Source organism: Heloderma suspectum, chromosome 6 (genome assembly GCF_057233095.1).
Source record: "Heloderma suspectum isolate Gila_16-S chromosome 6, 16-S_ref, whole genome shotgun sequence".
In the NCBI taxonomy this organism is placed as follows: Eukaryota; Metazoa; Chordata; class Lepidosauria; order Squamata; family Helodermatidae; genus Heloderma; species Heloderma suspectum.
The window spans coordinates 44,170,180-44,194,778 of record NC_139463.1 but is presented as its reverse complement, the minus strand read 5'-3'; the positions used below and the strand labels follow the sequence as shown (position 1 = coordinate 44,194,778).

At 48.5% G+C, this 24,599-nt stretch overlaps 1 protein-coding gene across 1 annotated transcript in view; it reads right to left on the bottom strand.

Annotated features, from left to right (window-relative positions):
- Positions 1–8,150: 8,150 nt before the first annotated feature.
- The window catches only part of FAM178B (family with sequence similarity 178 member B), a 210,008-nt gene continuing 193,559 nt past the window's right edge, over positions 8,151–24,599 (bottom strand). Inside the window, exons 15-17 of the mRNA XM_084808207.1 lie at positions 15,062–15,139; positions 12,859–13,037; positions 8,151–8,869 (exon numbers count right to left, since the gene is read on the bottom strand). Coding sequence (XP_084664333.1) covers positions 8,761–8,869; positions 12,859–13,037; positions 15,062–15,139 — 366 coding nt within the window. The 3' untranslated portion in view covers positions 8,151–8,760. The remainder of the gene's footprint in view (positions 8,870–12,858; positions 13,038–15,061; positions 15,140–24,599) is intronic.

Here is a 24,599-nt window from a genome sequence, read left to right as displayed (position 1 = left end):
TTTCCCAGCTTCCCAGAGCAGGGAGCCGCAGGTTCAAGGAGCGCTCCTCAAGGCTGTGGCTCAGCCAGGAGCTGCTCTCCCGCCCCCTCCATTCTTGGGGGGGGGCAGCCTCTGGAAGCCTTCGTGGGCCAGATGGGGAGGCCCAGTGGGCCAAATTTGGTCCGAAGACCAGAGGTTCTCCATCCATGCATCAGGAGATGCACTTCTTACTTTTGTAAAATCTGTATATGGTGGTAGCGCTGCTCTTGAGCCCTCCTTAGACGAGGCTGCAACCTGATGCCATGCGGTCCTGACCCACCAATTGAAAGCCAATGTGCCTGACTATTGAGCTGTTGCCCCTCCCAAAATAGGATGGTGACCAGAAACCTCTGGCTGTCAGCTCTGGCTGAAGGCACACAAAAGCACAAAGCTGCAAGATGAAGCCCATTCCCACATCGAGCAGCGTAGCCAAGAGGAGGAGGCAGACGGAAGCGGTCCCTCATCCTGGCAGAAAGCATCTGGGCTGCCAGATTACAGCACCTGAACAGGAACCACGGCTCTTTCACTGCTCCGTGCAAACTGCCACCTGCACAACTGATTTCTGGCGTGATAAATGGATAGTGAAACAACCCTTCTCCTAATGGGGATCCCCAATGGGCTCCTCCGGATTTCCTGCAGCTGCCCCCTAACCCTGGCAAAAACTGCCCTGGGCCAGATGAGTTTTCTGACAGTCCGGTGAACTATCTGGCTCATTAAATTCTGCTACTGCTATCATTAGCTGCCCCTGTGTGGATTCTCTTCGTGCACACATGCGGACACCGCTCGGTCAGCATGATTGTGTGGAGCTGTGTGGCATGCATTGAGGGGGGGCAGCATCTGTGGAACTGGAATGTAGAAGTCAGGATTGGAGTATTGACCAGCAGCGGGGGGGGGAGCTGTGAAATCTTTCAGAGCAGTGACCATCAGGAAGAGTTGGAGGGGCTGCATAGCAGGAATGAGGAGGTGGGGGTGGGGAATCCGGATTAAAGACTGGATTAAAACCCCCAGAAGACAAAGGAGTCCACGAATGAAACTGATTTGCAAATCAACACACCAGCTGCCTCCTTGCTCCTCTGCCACAGAGGAGATCACGCAAATACAGTCAGGACTGACGACTTTTCTTACCAGCTCCTGTGCCTTTCTAACAGCAATCTCACAGGCAGAAATTAAGCAGGCAGAGCTTTCTCCAGGGCTGTCTCTACACCAGGGAAAGGTTCACCTACAGCAGCCTTTCCCAACCTGGCACCTTCCAGATATGTGGAGCTACAACTCCCATTATCCCCATCATTGTCTTAAACAAATTAAAGGACCCTTCTCAGCCTTCCCTATAACTTGAGGAACTCACCAATGACTTTACTAAACAAAAGAAACTGTAAATATACTGGCAATAGGCTCCTGGTTGTTTAGACTTTGGAAGGGGAGACTATTTTCATTTACTGCAGGGGGCAGAAAAGGAAACTCCCCCCCCCCTTATCACAGGTGTCCCTCCTCAGGCAGGAGGTGGCCAGCTCTGTGGATAGCTTGAAAGCAAGGGGAAGGACCTAGATTCCCCACTCTTGATTACAGCTTCCTCCCTGCTGGAGGGGCTTTGTGTTACCTGAATCTTGCTAGTGAGGCCTCTTGAAGAGCACAGGTAAACAACAGGGAACCCGCCCTCATGAATCCTGCTTGTGGGCTTTCCAGAAGCATCTGGCCAGCTGCTGCAGGAAATGGACTGCTAGACTAGATGGATCTTTAGTCCGATCCAACAGGGCAAGTTGTGCATTCTTATTTATCTCTGATAGCGAAATGGAGCCTCCATGTTCACAGGCAGCATACCTTTGAACACCAGAAGCTGGGGACAAGAAACAGGGGATGCACACATGCATAGCCTCTTCAACAGTTTGCAGGGGGAAATGAGGGACAGTCTTGTAATACTCCAGTTCTCTGATCAAGGAAGACTCCCTGAGCCCAAATCCTTGTGTTATCAAAGCCTCTACTCCACCCATGTTATGCTGCGTTTGTTTATTCCACCATCGTCTTGTCTTCCACAGTTTAGAATCCCAGGGGGGTATTTGTTCTTTGGGTTAAACATAGGCTAGAAAAATCTCACTGACCTACAATCAGCAGTTCAAAATATACCCAACACATCTGGAGGGTGACGGGTGGGGGAAGGCTGGTCGTGGGACTGATCTAGCAAGACCCACCTGAGCTGTTCATTCAGTCCTGCTCTCATTGGCTTTGAGCCTCTGATTCTGAAGGACACTTTGATGGTCATCTGCAAGAAGGAGGCACAACACCAGAGCCCAGCAGGCACAAGCCTTGCAGGGCTGGCAAGGAAAGTGTGGCAGCAGCCACTGTCGGCTGCAGGTTTTCGAGGACCCTGGTCAACTCTCCTGCAGTGGAACCCCCCTCGGTGAGGCCACCTCTGCACCACTATTGCTCCTCCTCCTCCTCTTTCCCATCACTCTGGCCTCTGGCTTGCTTGACAGGCAGAGAGCCAGGGAGCAAGCATCTCCTCTGGGACACACTAAAACAGTACCTGCCCATAGGGAACATATGGATGCCCATAGGGGAACATAGGCTTTACCTGCCCAAAGGGAGATCCTGAAAGCCCATAGGGGAACATAAGCCTTACCTGCCCCTAGGGAGATCCTGGGCAGTAATTAGAGCTAATTCGGTGGCTGGCACAGCTTGGTTGCCACAGCGTATCTGCGCTGCTGCTGCTTCTCACTCACTCGCACGCCCACCTGCCTAGGTTTGGGAGCAGGCTGGGCGCTCAGGTACCAGACCCAAAGCGAGGGGCCCAGATTGGCAAAATAAGAGCCCTGTGAGCAGCAGGCTGGCCAGGGCCCTTTGGTTTGCTTTGAGGAAACGTGCCAAAAATCCAGCGGGGGACTGCTAGAAGGGCTGGACGCTCCTGCCAGAATGCATTTGTGAGGGAGCCTCAAAGTTGGAGGAACAAAGTGTGGGAATCCAGGCAGCAGCAGCATTAGCCAAGTGAGGCGGAACAGCTAAATAGTACAACATCCCTCTCAGATGCAGTCTACCTCTGAATACCAGGTGCTGCTGGGGGCAAACCACAGGGGAGGGCTACTGCTGCTGTCAGGACTGGTGTCAAAGGTAGGCATGATTGGGCACCTGCCGAGGGCCCTCACCCCAGCAGGGGCCCAGTGACCAGAGCCCCCTGGAGTTGTTCCACCTCTTCACGATTGCAGCCTGCTTGTTCACCTGCCTCTTGCTCTGGCCCAGACAGCGGTGGTGGTGAGCAGAGCCCTGCTGGAAGTTTGGCACGTTTGCATAAAGCAAGCAAAAGTATCCCAGCCAGCCTGCTGGTCGCAGGGCTCTTATCTCTCTGCCCTGGGGTGCCCACTTTGGTCTGGTGCCTGAGCACGCGGTCCGCCCCCAAACCTAGCTGGGTGGGCAGGAGAGAAGCAGCAGCGGTGCAGAGATGCTGTGGCAGCCAAGCTGCGCCAGCCATCAAATTAGTCGTAACTGCAGCCCGCTCTTTGTGATCGCCTGAAACAAAAGGCAGAACAGCAGCAGCAAATCCCCTAATGAGATCGGCGTGATGGCATGGTTGCATGGCCCAGCCAGGCAGTGAGCAGAGTTGGTGAGTGGGCATTGCTCCAGCCTGCCTTCCCTCTTTACTGGGCTGGCTTGCCCGGCCCGGCCCGGCCCGGCCCGGCCCAGCCCAGCAGTTTCCATCCCCTGTGTTAGGGCCATTTTCGCTGGCCTCCCAAAAGAAGCGGGGCTGGTTTTCAGCTGTGGCTTTAACAGCTTGATCTGCAGTGACTCGCAGGTGATGGCCCTCTTGACACTGAGGCCACAAAAAGCATCGTCACCTGCTCATTTTTGGGTATCAAACTGCTTCTAAGGGCACAAAGGTAGGCCTTGGTTTTGTGCTGTTCTTACTTTTCTGGTCAGTTGGCAACCTTGAAGGGAAGGGAATAGGTAGAGGGAGGCACCACAGGTCTAGTACTGCAGTCTTCCCCCACCTGGTGCCCTGCAGATGTGTTGGACTGCAATTCCCATCTTTCCCAACCAGCATACAGGGCACCCAGATGTGGAAGGCAGATGTAGTGTTTCAGGTGAAACAGCTCTGTCTGCAGTTCTATGCATATTTATTCAGGACTGAGCTAGCTGGAACTCGGGAGACCTGCTTTCTGGGGAAATGTGCACGGCTTCAAAGTAGCCTGGTCTCAGCTGGGGGTGGGTGGTAGGCAAGGCAGCCTTAGAGTGGGAGGCAAGGCAGAGTCCAGATTGTTGTGGGGTTCTTTGCAGATGTTTTAAGTCAGTGGTGCAGAACCTCAGACCTGGGGGCCAAATCCATTAGAACATAAGAGCCATGTCAGATCAGACCAGGGGTCCAGCATTCTGTTTACACATTAGCCAACCAGCTGCCCATGGGAGACCCACAAGCAGGGCATGAGCCCAACAGCACCCTCCCACCTATGTTTCCAGCAACTGGTGCACATAGGCTCACTGCCTCTGGTACTGGACGTAGCACATAGCCATCAGAACTAGTAGCTATTGATAGCCTTCTCCTCCAGGAATGTGTCTAAGCCCTTTTTAAAGCCATCCAAATTGGTGGCCATCACTACATCTTGAGATAGCAAATTCCATAGTTTGACTATGTGCTGTGTGAAGGACTTCCTTTTATCTGTCCTCAGTCTCCCACCAGTCAGCTTCATGGGATGACCCCCTTTTGGTTCTAGTATTTTGAGGGAGAAAAATGTCTCCCTCTCCGCCTTCTGCACACTATGCATACTTTTGTACACTCTATCATGTCTCCCCTGACCCTCCTTTTCTCCAAGCTTTCTTCCATCCCAGCTGTTGTACCCTTCCCTCACAGGGGAGATGCTCCAGCCCCTTGATTCCACCTCATGTCCCAATTCAACCCACTGGGATTCCCTAGGTGCCCATGCCCCTTGCCCGTAGTCCCACCCCATTTCCCCTCCCCCAATCATTTGGTGGTTTCCCGGCTTTTGTGCAGTCCCCCCGCCCTTCTAAAAGTTTGAAACGCCTCTCCTTAAGGCTTTGTGACAAGCAGTAAGAGCTTTAAGCTAAAATATGCTGGAGTGTTATGTATTTGGGGGCCACACCCCCTTTGCCTTCAGCCCCACCCACCCTAGAATGCAGCCCCTGACAGCTTCTCTGAAATGGAATTCTGCCCCCACGCCCAGCTGAAAGGGGTTCAACACTCCTTTTAAAAAATTTTAGCTGAACGTGATTGGCTTTCCTTGCTGCCCATTTGTTGTGGTTTATATTCATTGTCTATGAGATTTTTTATGTTTTCATGATTATTATTGTATTCTATGCACTGTAAGCTACCTGTTACCTTGAAAGGTGCCCCCAAATACAGGAATAAATAGCTAAATGTTGCGACTGGGGAGAACATATATCTCCATGCTAGCATGCACGCAGGACGCCCCAGGTTCAATCCCTGGCAGATTCAGGTAGGGCTGGGAAACAGCGCAGCCTGGACCCCTGGATGGCTGCTGCCAGTCAGTGTAGAATGCAATGAGCTGGATGGACCACTGGTTGACTTCAGATAATGATGAGGCACCATCCGCCATGAGTGGAGTATTTCCCACACCTCCTGTTCATTTCAACCAGCGGAGGCTGGTGGCTCCGATGTCAGTGGGGCTGCGAATCCACTCCGGGTTTCAGTCAGAACTCTTTAGAGTGGATTCGCCACCCCACTGACATTGGAGCCACCAGCCTCCACTGATTTCAACAGTCCTCACTCAGGTGATCTTCCCAGTGAATCTCCCATGTTAATGAGTGACTAGGAGGGGAGGGCTGCTCTTTGGATTTTCCATCTCTCAGGCCCCTTAATGTTTTAGGCCAGTGGAGTATCTTGAGTGGAAACTCGTGTGAAGGAAGCCAAGCATGTATCTGTCAGTCTGAGTTTGTAGAAGTGTCCGCCTAGCCAAATCATAGTGGCATTTGGGGTAGTAGTATGTGCTGGCTGCTAGCTGAAATGAATATAAGGTCACAGCAGGTTATCTCACAGCCTTTTTCCCGCTAAATTTTGAGTTGGCTTTCTCCAGCAGCTTCTTGTTGCTCAGCCAAGACACTCTTCAAAGCTATCGGGCAAGAAGAGGATGATCTGGTGAAAAGACGGGCCTTGCCTGAGGTCCCACCAGCTTGTTTCAGATAACAACCCGTAACCTCCTCCAGCCAGAAGCTGGGTAGGCTGATCATGCTTGGCCATTGGTCTATGCCAGGGGTGTTGAATCTCTTTTAGGGGGTTCTTTGACCAAAGATGGCCAAAGATGAGCGTGAGTTCAAAGAAGATGTACCAGGGAGAAATACATCAATCAAGATAACATGCCCAGATGGCAGACTTTGGGCCACGTTTTAGGACATTTAAAAGTAACCTGTTTGTGGTAGTGCCAGATATGTTCCCCAAACATGTGAGATTGTGGGAGATAGATGAGGCACCTTACTTCTGATTGGTGAGCAAGTGGTCTAACCACACGCACCCCATTTTGATTGGAGGATGGTTGCCTCATTATTCATTGGGGCCCCCACCTTTGACCAGAGCAAGTGTATAAAAGCAGAGGTAGTGAGAGCCCATTTCTGCTGCTGTTCTTGCTGCTGCTGCTATTTCACTTTGCTCGTTCTGCCTTGCCACCAGACCCAAGGATTTGGGTAACTATGGACCTCCTTAGAATCTTAGACTGTGGAACTTAGAATATTTTCTGAAGTTAGGACTTAGAGTATTTTCTGAAAGTAGAACTTAAAATTATTTCTGAATTTGGGTCTTAGAGTTATTTCTGAGCTTGAGACTTGGGAATTATTTCTGATGATGAGATTTGGGATTATTTCCACGTTTTGGGTTTTTCCTTTCACTCTAACTTCTACCTCCATTTTTCACATGCCTAGAAGAACTTAGTAATGCTTTAGCACAGCTTTTATATATTAAAGGAAGGTATAGGAGGAAGTAATGGGAGGGTTAACAGTTATATTTTAGTTTCGTTTAGTTTTAGTTTTAAAGCACCGCAAGTAGTAAACTGGAGAAAGTTGGAAGGAGGAGTCATAACAATGTTAGAAGCTCAAGCCATTATCCTATTAGCCAAATTCATAATACCAGCTTTGGCAATGGCAATTCTTTTAATTAATCTTCTATTTTTGTTGCATTCTCTTTCCCTGTAATTACAGAGAAAGTTTCTAATGCTCATATAACCACCATGCCACTTCCTTTATATTTTGTATCTTTCTGAAATAAAGCCTTAAATAGATTCAGTTTACCATTTTGTCTGTAGTGATGTTTGTCTGTTGGGATTAGCTTGGATACCCCCCCCCCCCCGGTGCTTCGGACCCATTTGGTGCAGGTTCCGAGGTTAAACAGGCCCAACTTTACATTAGTTAGAGGGCTGAATATCATTTTGAAGAACTTCTACAGGAGCAAATTCCAGGGGGTGGATGGGAGTGAAGGCAAGAGGGATGGGGCCAAAAATACTGGTGTATTTTACTTTAAAGCTCTCACAGCCTGTAATGACACCTTAGGAAAGGCATTTCAGCCTTTCAGAATGGGGAAAAATGATTGGTGGTTGGGGGAAAGGGGGTGTAGGCAGGTTGGGACCCCAGGAAGGCTGGATTGGACCTCAGACCTGACGTTCTGCACCCCTGGCCTTAGAACGTCTTCATAATGCCTTATAAGGCCTTATAATATCAGGCTATTGGTCCAACTCACTACCAGTTTCCAAGTGTTCCAGCTCTGCTGAGATCCTTTCAATTGGAGATGTCCGAGGCTGAACCTGGGATTTTCTGCAGGCAAAACATGGGCTCTTTCTTACCACTGACCTCCCAGCAGTAGGGCTGGGGGAGAAAGTAGTTCCGTTCCCTTTTGAATGTGAATGTACCTAATTTTGTGCTTTTGAACCAATATGTGAACCAAAACTCAGTTATCCTTTAAAATGTGCACTTCTCCAAATCTTGCAGGGGAATTCTCCCATCAAAAATGTGTATAAAAATACGTATGTTAGGGGGAAGTACACACAAAAATGCATACATTAAGTGAGAAGAATGTTCCAAAATTCATATTAGGAAAATTGCTTGCAAAAAAAGTGTCTATTGGGCAAAACTGTGTAAAAATGCAGGCATTAGGGGAATTGTGATAAAAAATGCACACGAATGTTAGTGCAATTAAAAAATAAATAAATCTCAACGTATGGGATGAACCAAAGCAAGTTGGCAAAATGAGTAACCAAGAGAAACTGAAAAGGACAGGTTTGTTCAGCCCTACCCCTGAGTGAATGAATATCTTGGGGTTCCATAGCTGGGCCTCTCTAGACCCACCAACTCTGTGAGGTTGCAGCCTCTGATTTCTTCAGATGCTTTTCTTGATTTCTCTGTGCAGCCAACAAGAATCCAGCCTGTTTTAAAGAGGCCTTTCTGCACTCTCGATCTGGGCTGTCTCCATGTAGTAGAGCACTTACTGTTACAACCTCAGGGAACAGCCAGGAAGAGAGAACTAAAATCCATTAAAAATGACATTTATTTTGGCCTCCTCTGTGCAGGGAGGGGTGGATATTCCTTCCCTGAGTGTTTGCTTTGAAAGCAAGCTTCTTAAAGGCACAAGGTTGTCTAAATAAATAGCAAACATTGTTGTCTTAGCCCTTGCAAGAACTTTGCTCCTTTAAAAAACAAAAGGCTAGAAACCCAAAGTTAAAATGATTTTGCTTATGAGGAAAGAGGATGGAAGAAAAGGGTGGGGGACTACAACTTAACAGTCCTGCCCCTCCCCCCCCCCTACTGAATTGCTTTGCTGGACTCCATTTGCTGGGCTCCTTGCTGTTGTTCCCTCTGGCAAACTCTTGGGTTCCTGGGATGTGTCCCATCAGATGTTTTCACTCTAGCCCTAAGAGGGAGGAAAGGCATAAGTACAAGTAGGAGCAGATCTCATAGGAGACAAGAGACTCTTGTGAGTGGGTGGCAGGCAGTTGGGTACGGAACAAAAGCCTCTTGCGGCCACAGGTGGATCTTGGCCTGTGTCACCCACCCTCCATCTTTAACCATGCCCACTCAGCAATGCCACTCCCAGGCATGGCTGTAGCCCTTCTTTGAATAGACACGAAGCCATATTTAATTAGAGCAAAGTCACGGATTAAAAATGTGGTTGTTCAGGCAGGCATTTGGGGTGGGTTAGGGTAATTTTAGAAATATGTTTTTAATGTAGAATTTTATTGTTTAAAACTGTTTTAATTATTGTACATCGCCCAGAGTGGCTGGTTGACCAGCCAGATGGGCGATTAATAAATTTAATAAATAAAAATAAAGTCTCCCTGAGCATGCACCAAGTGGTTTCCCCTCACTGGGGAGCAGCCTGCCTTCCCACACACTTTGAATTAAGGGGCAGAGCTTCCTTCCGGGGCAGATAGCAAAGCTAGCACACAGACGGAGTCCTGGCAGGCCCCTTTTAAACATACGGCACAGGGTGGGACGCTGACTGCATCGCTGACGGGGGCAGGCACTGGGGAAACTGCAGAGCTCAGAGGCTGGGATGCAGAGGTGCTGTGAGCATCAGCGGATGATCTTGGCTGCTTTATATAGGTGTCCGAGTTCCTTGCAGTGGGGCAAGCTGCTCAGAAGAACAGCTCTTCCCGATTTGTGTGTGAGATGCTTTTAGGGGCTGTTGTCTGTGCTAGGTTCATGGCATGCTTCCAGAGCAGGGGGCGGGAACCTCAGGGCCAGGGGCTAAGTCCAGCCCTCCTGGAGTCTTAATCTGGCCTAACGGGGCTCCCCAGATGGCCACACCCCCTTCACCCCTGGCCACTGATCGTTTGGGGGCTTTGGAGCTTTTGTGCATGCCACCCCCACCCCCCGTTTCTAAAATGTTGAAATACCTCTCCTAAGGCTTAGTCTCTGGCTGTGAGAGCTTTAAGCTGCAATATCCTGGTTGCTGTTGCTTTTTGGGGTACTGGTGGCCCTGCCTCCTTTGCCTTCAGCTCTGCCCACCACTGGAATGTGGCCACCAAGAGCTTCTGTGAAGTGGAATTCAGGATAAAAGAGGTTCCCCAGCCCTGTTCCAGACAGAGGGCTTCTAGGTGATTGGTTGATGGTTTGGTTGATTGCTCAGAGTTGTTTTTAGAATTATGTTACCTTTGTGTACACTGTCTTTTTGTGTGTTTTTATATTTTAAATTTTGCATATTGTATTTTTAATGTTTTAACCTTTGTAAACTGCCCAGAGAGCCTCGGCTATGGGGCAGTACAGAAATGATGATGATGATGATGATAATAATCCCAATCAAATCCACCTCCAACTGAATGTGAGGAGTAATCCACCACAAAGTTCTCCTGCACAGGACTCATTAAAATGAATCAGAACTGTGAAAGAACACTGTTCAAATTCAGATTTTAAGCACCCTTTTTGCTTATGAACCCCTGTAAAGTGCTATTTACATTGATGGCACTGTATTAAAATGATATATTTTTCCCATTTCCCACATGGTGTGGCTGTTCACCCTTGCTGAAAGCTGTGGAAGTGTCCAATGTGCCAGCCCCAACCTTCGCAACATCTCCCAAGTCGCTGCTACATCCAACTCTTTCTAGCCCTGGCTGATCGGATTAAAAGAGCAGAGCCACCAGATCAGGAAGCGAGAAGAACTCATTAAACCCCGGTTATTCATTAACTAGGCACTAATAGCTCTGAGCCCCTTGATTTGAGCCATACTAATAGACATCATTTCCTCTCTCCAGCCCACCCCCCCTGCACCTTTCTAGGCCTTCCTCTGACTTCAGGCCACCCTTGCAGGAATAGATCCAGTCAGCATAAGCTTCTGGGGTGAGTCAGTTCTTGAGTAATGGCGGTAGAGAGTAATGCACGTCGTGCTTCTGTTTTCCATCATGTTTGCATAAAAGGAAGTTAGCATCAGCCTGGCCTGTAAATCAAACTGTGTGTGTGTGGGGGAGAGTAATAGACATCCCCCTGTAGCTGTCTGGATGGAGCAGTGGGTTACAGAAGACTGCACTGGGGTATGTCCTGGGCTCGTCCTGGGATTTTGATGGAACTCTCTGGCTGGTAAGCCTGTTCAGAAGTTCCCTTTTTTGGCAAAGGAGCATAACCCTTTTCTGAAAAATCTTGGCCCAAAGCTAGTTTGTTAACATTTCCCTGCCCTACAGTCAGTACATTTTTGGATGCACTGGGGTTCTGTGCGTGTTCAGGTGTGCATCTGATCTGACCCCTGCAGTGAATGCATGAAAAGGTATCAGGCTCTTCCTGGATCTCCGCCCGCCTGGCTCTTTTTGTTTACTATGCTGCAGCAGAGAGCAGGCAGGTGGCAAGAGCAGGGCTACCTCAGTCATTTCCCCTGGCCTCATGGCTGGCTGGCCTTTGTTACTGCATCTCCCCACTAAGGCCCACTTCTCCGACTGACTCCCTAGCAGGCCTGACACCACGTTTAGGGAATATTTGGGGAACAGATAATTCCCTCCTCCTGCCACGTTTCAGACCACATCCGATTATTTCCTAGGAGCACCTGTACTGCTGGTAACTCACTGGTTCTACGCGTTGGGACACGATTGCTAGAATCAACAAAATGGGCCAGTGTACCAGGTGTGCCAAAGGCACAACCCCCTTTGCTTTTTTAATCATTAAAAAGTATGATTATCTGACCTGTGTTAATGGTGCCACAGTTATTGTGAATTTTTTAAAAGGAGTCCAAATAACTGCTTTGACAATAAACCAGTGATTTGGAATAGAATATATCTAACAGCAAGCTGCCTTTTACAACAGGGCCGTGCCCAATCCCACCATTTCAATCTCTTTGTCCCCTTTACTGAAATCTGAAACATTGCCCTGGACATCTCGGCAAGTCGCAGGGAGACGGCGTGTTCCTAGCCAGGTCTGCAGCTCCCAGGTAACACCCTTGGGGGACTATGCAGATGGTGCTGCCACAGCCTGGCCCTGCAGTCACTGGAAGCAGTGGGAAAGATGGGATTTTCTTGCCCTTCCCAGCACACACAAGCCCCAGATGTTTCTTTTAGTTCTATTTCCTGGCCAATTTCCAGAGCTGTCCAGGAGCAGCACAGGAACACTTAGGGCGACGGTGTGGCTACCCCTTGCCTTGGAGGACAAGGGAAGCCTTCTTGACCTACCCACAGCAAAGGCCCTGATTCAGCCTAGCCCTGGCAGGCTTGATCCATTTCTCCCTTGTCTTGCCTGCTGCTAGCTGTGGGCTTCCTGCCACAAGCAGGGCCGGGTGTGTAATGTATGATTAGCCACAGACAGCTGGAAACAGAGCCGCAGCTGCCAAGGCCTCGCTCCTTCTAGGGCTGGCTCAAAATACTGTGCTGCCTGAGGCAGAATATTCAAATGGCACCTCACACTTGCACACCCACCCTCTCATGTGTTCTACTGAACAGATGTTCAGGGAGAGCGGGGCTGCTCCTGTCCTTGGTTGCTGCCCCCACCCCCGGATGCACATTCGGTGGAAGATTTCAGAGATGTGCGTACATACAAACTGTATGTGCCCAGGCTCCATCTGGGCAATGGGGAACCTTTGCACAGATGGAGCCTGCGGAGATGCAGTTTGTGTGCACGTGGGTTCTTCCCCACCTTCCTTCCGTGAATGCACACACAGGGCTGTGATCTTGCTCTTCCCCACACACGTGTTTACTTGAACGTGTGAAAGGGGCTTGCCCCCCCCCCCCCGCCACCCTCGTCTTCCACCAATGAATTAGAGGCCAAGTGTTCTAAGCATTATTTGGAACTTTTGAAGAAATCAACTGCCCTTCATAAAGAGAAGATTCTCGAAATGTGTTGGGAACTCTAAGCATTGGCGCAGCTGTCTTTTTGGCTTTGCTTGCTCACACACTCCCATGGTTGCATCTCAGGGGCTCTCCTCACCTGGAAGATACCTGCAGGGCTGTTACCTGGAGCCAGCCCCGAGGCAGCAGCTCCTGCCATTTGATATACGTTTGGGCAGCCAAGTCCTTGAGCTGGGTCCGGTACATGAGGCAGGGGTCCTCTCGGACGCTTGCGCTGATGTGCTGCTGCAGCTGGATGCAGAGCTGGTGGAGGTGGCCCTGTGGGGAGGGGAGCAGCATGGAGTCAAGGGAATGGAAAGGCAGAAAGAAAGATGTGAGGGTGTCACTAGGTGAAGTACATTGAGTGGAGGGCTGCATCAAAGTAAATGAAATCCTGCACCCGGGGAAAGCTGAATTCTGCAACCTGCACCAGTCCTGCAAATGTACATCTGTTTGCTTCTTTTGCAGAATTCAGTCTTCTTTCTCAGAACTGTAGTGTGCAATGAGAGGGGCCTTGAAAGTGTAAGTCCCTCTCTCCTAAATACAGGGGCAGGAGAGGAGTAAAGACATCCCCTTAGGCGGTCAAGGCTGCAGCTGAAAGGTGTAACTGAATGGCAGAAGCACTAACATTGTTCAGGAAGCACAGCTCAGGCCTGACCCCTTGGGAGACAGTCTGAATGGGGCTCTCCCACAGTCCCAAGAATGGTCACTGCTCGGGGAGCTTGATGGAGAGAAAAGATCTCATCAAACAGCTTTCACATGGGGAAAGGGGAGGGCGGATTGAATCTAGTCCCACACAGCTGATCTGCAGAATCTTAACTTTTCTGAAAGGGCTCCTTGTTGGAAGTGGGACAAATGATGGTGGTGACAATGCAGCCAGGAAACGCAGGGCAAGTCGATGCGGAGGGGCTTTCCATCACCAAGAGCACCACAGACCCCTGCTCTCCCAGTGGCATCAGTGGTGCTTTTCGCCAGTGCACACGTGAAACGCTGGCGCTGCAACTGCACTGCGAGTCACCAACATTGCCAAAAGCCGAGTCTTTAAAAAGATGGGCGGACAGCAGGGAAAACATTGGAATGCAACAGTTTGGCAGCAACGTGGCCCAGATTCTCTGGCAATGCAATTCCAGGAGAGCGGCCAGCTGTCAACTCCAAGAGAATGGCTAGTACAAAAGCACAGTGTGAAGGCATCCATCAGCCACTGAGCCCAGTCCCCTCCCCTCCCCTCCCCTCCCTCTTCATTACATATACCAGCCTCCTCCGACTGTGTGCCCTCTAGACGTGTTGGACTGCGACTCTGAGCCAGCATGGCCCAACCTTGAAGGACAGAGATTTCAAAACTCCCAGAGCAGTTGATTCTACTGCTGGGCAATTTAGGAAAGTTATTTCCTTTTGGGGGCGAACCCTAAATTTACCTTCCTGCGAGGGAGACCAAGCACTTGTCCCAGCCAGTCTTCCTCCTGACCTCTTCAATATTTGAAGATTTCTATGTGCGGCAAAGGTTCTCCCTGACAAGTTAGATTTCTATGTGCAGCAAAGGTTCTTCCTGATGTTAGATTTCTATGTGCTGGAACATTTTTATTTATTTGGTTTTATTTATTATTTCAAACATGCAATCTGCACCTGACCTGTGACCTGAAATGGTACAGTACATGGCTTCATGATTTGATTCTGCTGGCTGCATAAATGTTCTGTTCTGTTTACTCTCAGCACAGGGTTCCCTCGAAAGGGAGTCTGAGCAGAAGCAGGCAGAAAGGAAGGGAGAACTAGGGGAAACTCTAAGCCAAGCTGCACGGTGCACACAAATATGTTTTAACTGGGGGAGCTGAAGACACATTTCTGTGTTGTGTGTACTTGGCCCAAAGTTTCTCCTTTCCTTTTGCTTTTGTTCAGACTCGCTTTCAAGAGGAAAAGTGTGTGTGTGTGGGGGGCACTTGTCTGCTCTCAAGTGCCCCTTCCCAAAGGGCTGTCAGGTTACCATTAAGTAGTTTGGCCCTTCGCATTCCGTTGTTAATTGCAAGGAGGAGCTCTGCAGCTCAGCTCTGCTTTGCACCGTTCCTGGCCCCACAGTTGCTCTGAGCAAGCACTTCTTGCTTCTATGTGTCCTGCGAGTGAGTTGGCTCCAGTGTAGCTGTGAAGCTGTAATTTACGCTGCCCACAAAGCTGGGCAGTCGCCAGCTTTCTCCTCCACCAGGCTAAATGTCACGCACAGCGCAATTACTCTTTTTCCTTTTCTCTTAGCTTGGCCTGAGCGCAGCCTCAAGCACAGCTGCCTGCTCTCCTACCCTCAGATCCCAACTCACCTGCTCTCTCGAGGACACAGCCTGGGTTCCCACGACCACATTGGCCAATATCAGGAGGCTGTAGCAGAGGTAGCAGGCCTGGAGGAGAGTGAGAAAGGGAGATAATTCAGGCAGGAAAGGACTCCCTGTTCTGGATGTCATGGCCCCTTTCCTTCCAGCCAGGACTCCTCGAGTGGCCCAACCCCAGGAGCACCCATCAGAGAGGGAGAGAAAATGGCAATGTCCTCCCATCAGTCTTCTGGGACTGACCACCTCTCGATCCCTCTCCTGTTAGGGCAGAATCAACTGGCAGCCAACCCAGCCAGCATTGGGTGGAAGGAGAGAGAACAATGGCCATGCCAATTCCAACTGGAGCCAACTAAGGGTGCCTCCAGATGAGGCTTGTATGATTGCACTGTTGCCTTGCCTCACTCATGGAATTTTACCAGGGTGGTGGTGGGGAGGATTTCCAGACGATGCCTTGTAACCCACCCATGTCTTCCCACCACTTCTTTCTTCCATCTTTTTTCTTCCATCAAGGAAGAAAAGACAGTAAAGCTGCACAACACCTCCTGACTGGTATGAGTAGGGGCCTCCATCTGGAAGCACCCTAACACTCGGCCGGCCCCACTTCTTCCAGGCCAGTGCCCCACCTGTGGCTAGTCCCCCGAGCAGCTTATGGAAGGAGAGGGAGAGAGCAAGACTGTACACTTCCACAGCTGCCCAATTTCAACCAGGCTTGTGCAGGAGAACTTCCTGGTAGAATGTGCTTCCTCGGTCAAATTTGTTAGTCTCCCACATTCTTTCCCTTAACAGCACTCAGATTCCACAGTCTGACACTGCCTGATCGGCACCAATGGGAACTTCTTTCTAACCCTCATAGTGGTATGTGTGGGGTTATTTGTCTCAATCGTGACTGGAGAGTGAGGCGATAAACCTACCCTACCCATGTTCTGCGGTCCCAATGACAATCACACCCCCCTCCTGAGCCTGTAATTAATTCAAGAAAAATGGCAGACATAGCTGCGTGCTACACATTCAGAGTGACATGTCGTTTGGTCTCCAGTGAGCTCTTTCCTCCCTGGGCGCTTCCAGATGGATGGATCTGAGCACGATCAATCAGAAGGCACTGTGCAGCTATTTTGTCTTCCCCTTCCTAATGGATTCTTTGTGCTAAGGAAAAAGACGGAAGAAATGGTGGGAAAACGCAAGAGGGTTACGAATGTAAGATGATGGCGTCTGCATTCCCTCCCCCCCAATTCCATGTTTGAGGCAGAGCACAATAAAAGCCTCATCTGGAAGCATCCCTGACTCTCTTTCCAAGCAGAAAGGAAACCTCTGGTGTAGTAGGGAAGGGCCACAGCTTCATGTTCTGTGCTTCACCCTCCTTTTGCAACAACACCTGCCAGTGCAATTTCTCTGGCCCTGGACATGTCCCCAGCGTGTATGTCCCTTGTGCAAGAGATCTGTTCATATCCATAGCTCTGCACATAGCAGAACCCCTCAGCTATTTTTGGTTTGAAAGACTGCAGCTAACTTAATTGCAGGGCAATGAAGAAAAGAGGATGATTCTCTAGGCTTAATAATAGACGTCCATGCATGAAAAGTATCAGCATATATATGTTTTGACAATAGAATAGTTGAACTGTAGAACTGGAAGACGCCTTGCAGGCCATCTTGTCCAAGCCCTTGCTTGATGCAGAAACTCAGAGCTAGAGCTCTTTTTTAAAAAGAGATATTTATTTAAAACAATAAAGATAACAAACAAGTAATCATCTTTCTGACACATAGATTCAAACCAGTGTAAATAAAGAATATGGATGAATACCATCCTGAAATGTATCATTTGAGAATGTGACAAACACTCCATTTCTCAATACATCTGTTTTCATACTTTTGATTCTCTTTTGCCTTTATGTCAGGGATGGGGAACGTGTGACCATCCAAATGCTGTTGGACTGCAGTTCTCATCATCCTTCACCATTGGCTCTGCAGGCAAGGGCTGATCGAAGTTGCAGTCCAACAACATCTGGAAGGCCATACATTCCCCAAATGTGCTTTATGTAATTATGGGTTAGTTTCATCATAATAGCAACATCTGAAATCCAGAAAACAATAAGATAATGGAGAGATGGCACTCTTCTTTCAAGTGAAATTTTAGCGGCGACAATAATCGTCTCCAAATCAAACATTTCTATGTAATACTTTTAAATAACTCAAAGCATCCTTAATGGGTACATTAGTGTATTATAGCATGCTATAAACTCAATATAATACAAGATCAAAGCCTAATATAATTCTTACACAATGCCAAAATATATGCATATAATCAGCAACTTGATTTCTACATCTCCAACAACTGTCATAAGCCCATTTATATATCCTCTTTATCTTATATGATGTAGGATACTGTTAGTGCATAGTTTTGAAGAAATTTTGCTTGAGATCCATTGCAATTAAGTCCTTTTCTACATTTCCATCAATCCATTGGCAGAGCTATCCTGGTAACACCATTCATAATTTCTTTTGTCTGTGTGTGTGTGAAATGTGTTGTTTGTCCATTCTGTAAAAGCTTTAATATCAAATAAATCTTGTCACTCAAAAATTTATTAGACTAAGCCAAATATCACATGTCTATTAGTAAGAGTTCCCTAAGAGGACCATAGTTGTATAAAAACACAGAGATAGCATATCTAATCTGAAAAAAACCCTAATACAGCTTCATCTTCCCATTGGTCCTTAACCGTGCTTGATCAAACATTCTACCTTTTGCCTGAAGACCTCCAGCAAGGGAGAACACTCCCCGCCCTCACTAGTTAATTCCACTGATCAGGTTCACATGATCAAAATAAGCTTATTAAAGCCATCATGGCTTACTGACATCATGACATGTGCTGGGCACAGGCCAGGCACAGTTTGAATAATCACTGCCTGGACGTGGCTTGTCATGTCATCCCAACCCAGGCGGTATGGCTTGTTGGAGGAAGCCGCAACCCTCCAGTAACTCATGGGCTGCCAGCATGGCCAATGGTCAGGAATGCAGGGAGTGGAAGGCCAAAACCCCTGGAGATCTACTTTTTGGCCACCCCTGTCTTAGATTATAAACCTGAGGGCAGGGACTATCTGATCCTTGTAAGCCGTTCTGGGAGCGCTTTGACTGAACAGCGGGATTAAAATGCTTTAAATAAATAAATAAATAAATCTAAAGTAGGTGCTGCAATCTCATTGGATGTTAAAAGTCTGGGAAAATACAAAGGGCTTTGCCTGGCGCTGAAAACACAGCAATATAGCTGCCATGTGAGCATCCCAAGAAATAGAGTTTCATAGACAAGGGTGTCACCACACCAAAGGCCCTCCCTCTTTCCCATGGTACAAGACTTCGGGGCAAGAGGTTCAGGGCCCCACTCAGCAGCAAGAGGGCCCCCAAATGCAGAAGGGCTGGCTTACCATTTTGAATCACATTTTGAAGTCCTATAAATACCCATGTAAAGGGTGGGGGGCAAATTACTTCAGCCTTATTTCACTTGTGGGGGCATCCTGAGGAGGCCCTCTGAAGCAGATCAGGCAAATTGATATTGGAGAAGATGTTCCTGCAGGTGGCTTGGTCCTATGCCATGTGAGGCTTTAAGACTAAGCACCAGTACATTAAATTGCACCCGGAAACAGGCTGGGAGCCTAGATGCTTAGAAGAGGAGCAGAACTGGGGCAGAGTTGTGTGGCATTTGAAAGAGTGGTAACTTTATAAATTAGCACATGCACATTTTATGCAAATATGTGCCCTCTATCATCCTCTTTTTTTGGCGTTTGACCACCCTAGTCAGGGGTGTGAATGGGAATCTGATGCCAAGAAAGAGTGGCTTGTTTAAGGTCCAAGTTTCATCATTGCTGAGACAAGATCTGAACTGGGAACTTCCCAGCTTGCATTGATAGCTACTGCAGTGAATATTGTGATATGAGATTCATACTTATGATGTTTAAATGCCTTTCAGTAGAAGCATTTTAATTATTGTGGGGCAAGGGGCAGCTGTGTATTGACCTGCCATGGGGACAAGGTGAGAGATATAAAATTAAAAACAAATTGTGGCTCTTTAACTAGGGTCTTCCTGGCAAATGGAAGACATGGAGGCCGCAACACAGAGGTTTAAATACAGTTTACTGAGGAGTAAGGAGGCAAATATAATACCTAATTGAGCATAAAGCGATCAAAAACTGCTTATGTGATGAAATGTAACAACACACAGCAATGTAATTGGTGATCAAAGAACATGCATGGCAGTGAAACAGGGATGAAAGCAAAACCTTCCAGGCCATGGAGAAGGAACTGTGACTTGCCTCACAGAAGATGACAAGTGGGACCTGCAACAAATGTGGCCATTATCCTCCCTGTGACCCACACATACAACAGGAGTGCCCCATTGAGGATGCCAGCCAGCCAGGTGGGCCATCTTGTAGGCGACCAAAACCTGTGAGGCAGGGACAGGGAATCTTTTTCAGTTTGATTCCCATATGGGAAGCCTTCAGGGGGTCACAGGCCAGCGCCAAAAGTGGGCAGGGCTGGTGCCACCACACACCCTTAAAAATTTATTATTACATTGATATCCCACCCTTTTTCCTCTTGCCAGGAACCCAAGGCGGCTTACATGGTCCTCTTCCTCTCCCTTTGGTCCTCACAACAACCCTGTGAGGTAGATTAACTTAAGAGTCAGTGACTGGCTCAAAGTCACCCGGTGAGCTTCATGGCATTGTGGGGACTAGAACCTGGATCTCCTGAGTCCCAGTCCAGCACTCTAGCCACTACCCAGGGGTGGCCTGTCCATGTAGGAGAACTAGGTGGCTGCTTGGGGTGCCAGGTTAAGTGGGGCACCAAATTTGAGGTGGGGGGATTAAAACAACAACAAATAAAATAACGATAATTTTAATTAACGGTTCAATGCATTTTAATTTGAAATTGGATGGAAATATTGTCTAGCTGTTGTGTACGAATCAATTCTGAAATGAAAATTTTGGGTCTCTGTTTTATCTGATCTCAGAAACATTGGCTGGACAGACGGACAGAAAACCAAATAACTATGCCTCTGTTTACATAAATATATAAGAGCCTCGTGTGGCGCAGAGTGGTAGGCGGCAGTATTGCAACTGAAACTCTCCCCATGACCTGAGTTCGATCTCAGCGGAAGCCGGATCTCAGGTAGCCGGCTCAGGTCAACTCAGCCTTCCATCCTTCCGAGGTCGGTAAAATGAGGACCCAGCTTGCTGGGGGAAAGGTAGTCACGACTGGGGAAGGCAATGGCAAACCACCCCGCTATAGTCTGCCATGAAAACGCCAGCGTAAAGCGGCATCCCTCTAGGGGTCAGCAATGACCCGGTGCTTGCACAGGAGGAACCTTTCCTTACATAAATATGCTTTAAAAACATTAGAAAGGAAATAGGGGCAAAAAGTTTCCCAGGTTACCCAAAACCTCAGCCTAGATCTGCCCTTGGGGGGTGGGGGGTGGGGCACCGATTGCATGGTTCGCCTTGGGCACTAGCTGCTATCAGCTACTCAAGGGCTGCCCTGACTATACCACACTGGCTCTCTTTCTCCCACAAACAGCCACCCACCTACACCCACCCACATCCATCCATTCAGTTATCTCTGTTCCCCCTCCCGCCATTGTCTTTCCCACATTCCCCCACCCCTTCTCCTTCTCTCTTTGTCCCAGCTCCATGGAGGCCTTTAAAAAGGGTACTTGCTGTGCATGGGGGCAGGGTTCTGGGGTGGGGGTGGGTGCATGGAGGGAAGTATTGGCCCTCCTCAGCTTCATTCCTCACCCCTCCATGGCTGTGCAGGGGGAGGGATGGGGGTGAGATGGAAGGCCACTTGGCCTGTGGGTTGGAGGATCCCCGTCCTTGCTGTAAGGGTTCAAGCAGACTTTTTGGCTTTCCTCACATGGAGCTTTTATCCTGCGATTGAGATTACTTCTTCATGGAAGTTTGCAGGCCCTTTACATGACGCCATGACCCTCCAGGGCATCTCCTGCCCTGAATTCCAGAAGGGGGTAACCATGTTAGTCTGTTGCAACAAGAACAACAAAAATATCTTGTGGCACTTTAAAGACTAGTAGATTTATTGTAGTGTACATTTCTTTGGACAAAAGCCCACTTCGTCAGATGCACGAAGTGTTAGCCTCAGTTGGCAGATATATATATGGGCACTGGGGGTGGGGAGGAGGGCATGTCACACAATGCAAGAGGTTCAGCCGGCAGACATTTCTATGCAAAGCTCAAACGTTTACAAGATAGGCACAGTGGCCATTGGCAACGGGAGTAATTAGTGACAGCATAATCTTCCTAGCTTCTGTTCTTATCTTGCACACATAGGAGCTTTGCATAGATCAGAAACGTCACAGACCTGCTGTGCCTTTTGCATTGTGTGGCCTTTTGGCTCCACTGTTTACAATTTCCATGTGCGCGTTTCTGCCCACATGCGTGTGCGCACATTGTGTGTATCTGTCAAATAAGGATGCACTTCATGCATCTGACAGTGACATTTGTCCATGAAAGCTTATGCCACAGTCACAACAGACCTGTGAATCTTTAAGGAGCTACAAAACTCTTTGCAGTTTTGTCAGTATGATTGCTGACTTTCATTAGCAACCTCAGCTGGAGCAGCTGATATCATCAAGGTCATGAGGAAACCCAGCAGGGAATTACCCAGAATACGAGTCAGAAAAGGTGAGAGTTGTGGGTAAGCAAAGGGGAGGGAGAGGGAAGAATTCCAGCATCTTAAGTGGGCTACAGATATTGCAACGCTGCCCTCCCCCAGCAGCATTACATCACTCCCCATTGCACAAACCTGGGAGTCACATCTTTCACAGAACTTCCTGATCTAGCCAGGTGATGCCTGTCCCAATTCTTGCTAAATCCCTTGAAGATTTAACCCATGCTGATGATCTTTCCATCAGCAAGTAATCCAGTAGCCAAAGGGGAAGCAGGAAGTGTTACAGACTGTCTTGCACAAGCTTAGGGGAGGAGGTCAGCAGGTAAAGGGGTTTGCAGGTAAGCCGGCTGCTCTGGGGACGCCAGCAAATTGCATTAGGAGAATGCTGGACAAACAGCTGAAGCTTAGGGTGAAAGTGGTGGGGGAGACAAGCCTCCATTTTCCTACCATCTCTGAAGTGCTGGGGGTAGGTTTGAGCCAGCCCCTTGGCCAACTGGCCCATGCTGCCGTCCAGAGCTGATGGCATGGAATAGGCTTCACTTCATTTTCTCCTTAAAAATAACCAGAGCATATATTTATTCATATCAACATCTCCCCAATCCCACCCCTGCACCGCTGAAGAAGCCAGCCAGTTTTCATTGTTAATACATCATTGACCACAGGTTAAGAACTGGCACTTGTACAGCTTTGGAGGAGGAATGCAGCGTAAGTCAATGACCTTGGCTTTCAAGTGCATGTTTGGAAAATGCTTTTACTGACTAGGAGAGCATGCGCTGCTGCTATCAACAGCTGTATTGAAGCTATGGAAATGTTGTGCTCCTCTTATTACTTGTGTGGGGCTGAAGACCCTGGAAGCTCTTTTGCAAGTGGTGGCTCAGCGTTTGAATATGAGAAGAAATAACAAAGATAAGAGTGCCTCTAAGAGTATATTTACATGCCCACTGAGTAACTGCAGTCACCCACAAACATCTGGGAATGGTGGGGCAGATGCAGAGCTATAGTCTCCATCCAGGCAGGCATGGGCCTCACCACCACTCTGTAGAAGCAGACCTGGATGCTGACACATTTTAGGGTGCCTCTTTGCAAAACATCACTAGTAAAAACAAAGCTCAGCTGCTCCCTTGCTTGTCACTTGAACATTACACAAGAAGGCCTCATGAATCAGAGCATTTGCAGAGCCAGGCTACTCCTTAAGGCTGTGGGTCTGTTGGAGCGATGCCTTCTTCCCTTTTCACACCCTCCTTCCCTGCCTCCACAGCCGGAAAGGGGAGCAGGTCGGGAGATGCCAGCCCTGAGCCGACAAGTTCAGAGATGCTGTTTTTACCTGGAGCTAGTCCAAGTAGGGGAGGTGGAGGCCATGGGAGGAGAAAGCAAATGCAGACCAGACAGCAACTCATCACAAGGGGTAGGCCCTTGACTGACTAGGCTAGACTTGAGTGTGTGTGAGAGACGTTATGAGGGAAACAGGGGCTCACCTTTCCCCATTCATGTTAAGATTGAGGGGGGTGAACTGGTAGGTGGAAGGGGGTGCTTCACTCTTCCAGTCATTTATTGTCCCCTGAAAACCTTCCCGTGGCTGTTTTCAAACAGTTTTTGTCCCTAGTTGAGCTCCAAAAGCAGAAGTGAGCCTAGCTGAGGGTAAGACAGTTCCCATGGGGCAGTTAGCATGGGGAATTTGTAGGGTGTAGGAAGAGTTAAACATTCCTCCCTCCCACTACCATGTTCCCTATTAATTGTGGGGTTAGGAACACAAGGTGCCACTGGCCCTTTGACATCCTGCTGTTTGTGAGGTGGGGGCTGAATGAAAGGGGAGGGGGCAGCTGCTAGAGAAACAAGTAGGCCTGTGAATCCCACTCATGGCACGCTTCCAGACAAGGTTTTTATCTTTGCCACTGCCCTGATTCATTCACAGAATTATGGTGGTGGTAGTATCCAGACATTGTTGTTATGCACTTACAAACCTCTGGTGTTTTCCCACTGATTCTTCCATTTTTTTCTTACTGTAGAAAATCCATTACGGAAGAAAAGAAAGAGGGACACATTTTCTAATGGTTAGCACTAGGACCCCTCCATCTGGAAACGCCACTGGCTGGCCCTTAGACTAACACTGAAGACTCAGTAACTGCTCCGAAAAAAGCTGCAATGGGGAAGTAGAGCCAATAGCTCTCATTTGTCAACTTCATCAAGACTTGGGGAAGTGTCAAGAGGGGGGAGGACACTGACAAGTGTCAGTTCAAGGCTTCATAGTGAAAGGATGATATTAAGAACATAATAAGAGCCATGCTGGATCAGACCAAGGGTCCATCTAGTCCAGCATTCTGCTCACACACTGGTCAACCAGCTGTCAACTGGGAACCCAAAAGCAGGGCATGAGTGCAACAGCACCCTCCCACCCATGTTCCCCAGCAACTGGTGTACATAGGCTCACTGCCTCTGGTACTGGAGGTAGCACATAGCCATCAGGACTAGTAGCCAGCTATCCTTTTCCTCCAGGAAGTAGTCCAACCCCCTTTTAAAGCCATCCAAATTGGTGACCATCACTACATCCACTGGTAGCGAATTCCATAGTTTAACTATGCACTGTGTAAAGTACTTCCTTTTATCTGTCCTGAATCTCCCAGCAATCAGCTTCATAGGATGACCCTGAGTTCCAGTATTTTGAGAGAGGGCGAAAAATGTCTCCCTATCCACATTCTATCCATGCATAATTTTGTAGACCTCTATCATGTCTCCCTTTACCCTCCTTTTTTTCCAAGCTGAACAATCCCAGCTGTTGTAACCTTCTCTCACAGGGGAGATGCTCCAGCCCCTTGATCATTTTAGTTGCCCTTTTCTGCTTTTCTTCCAGTTCTACAATAA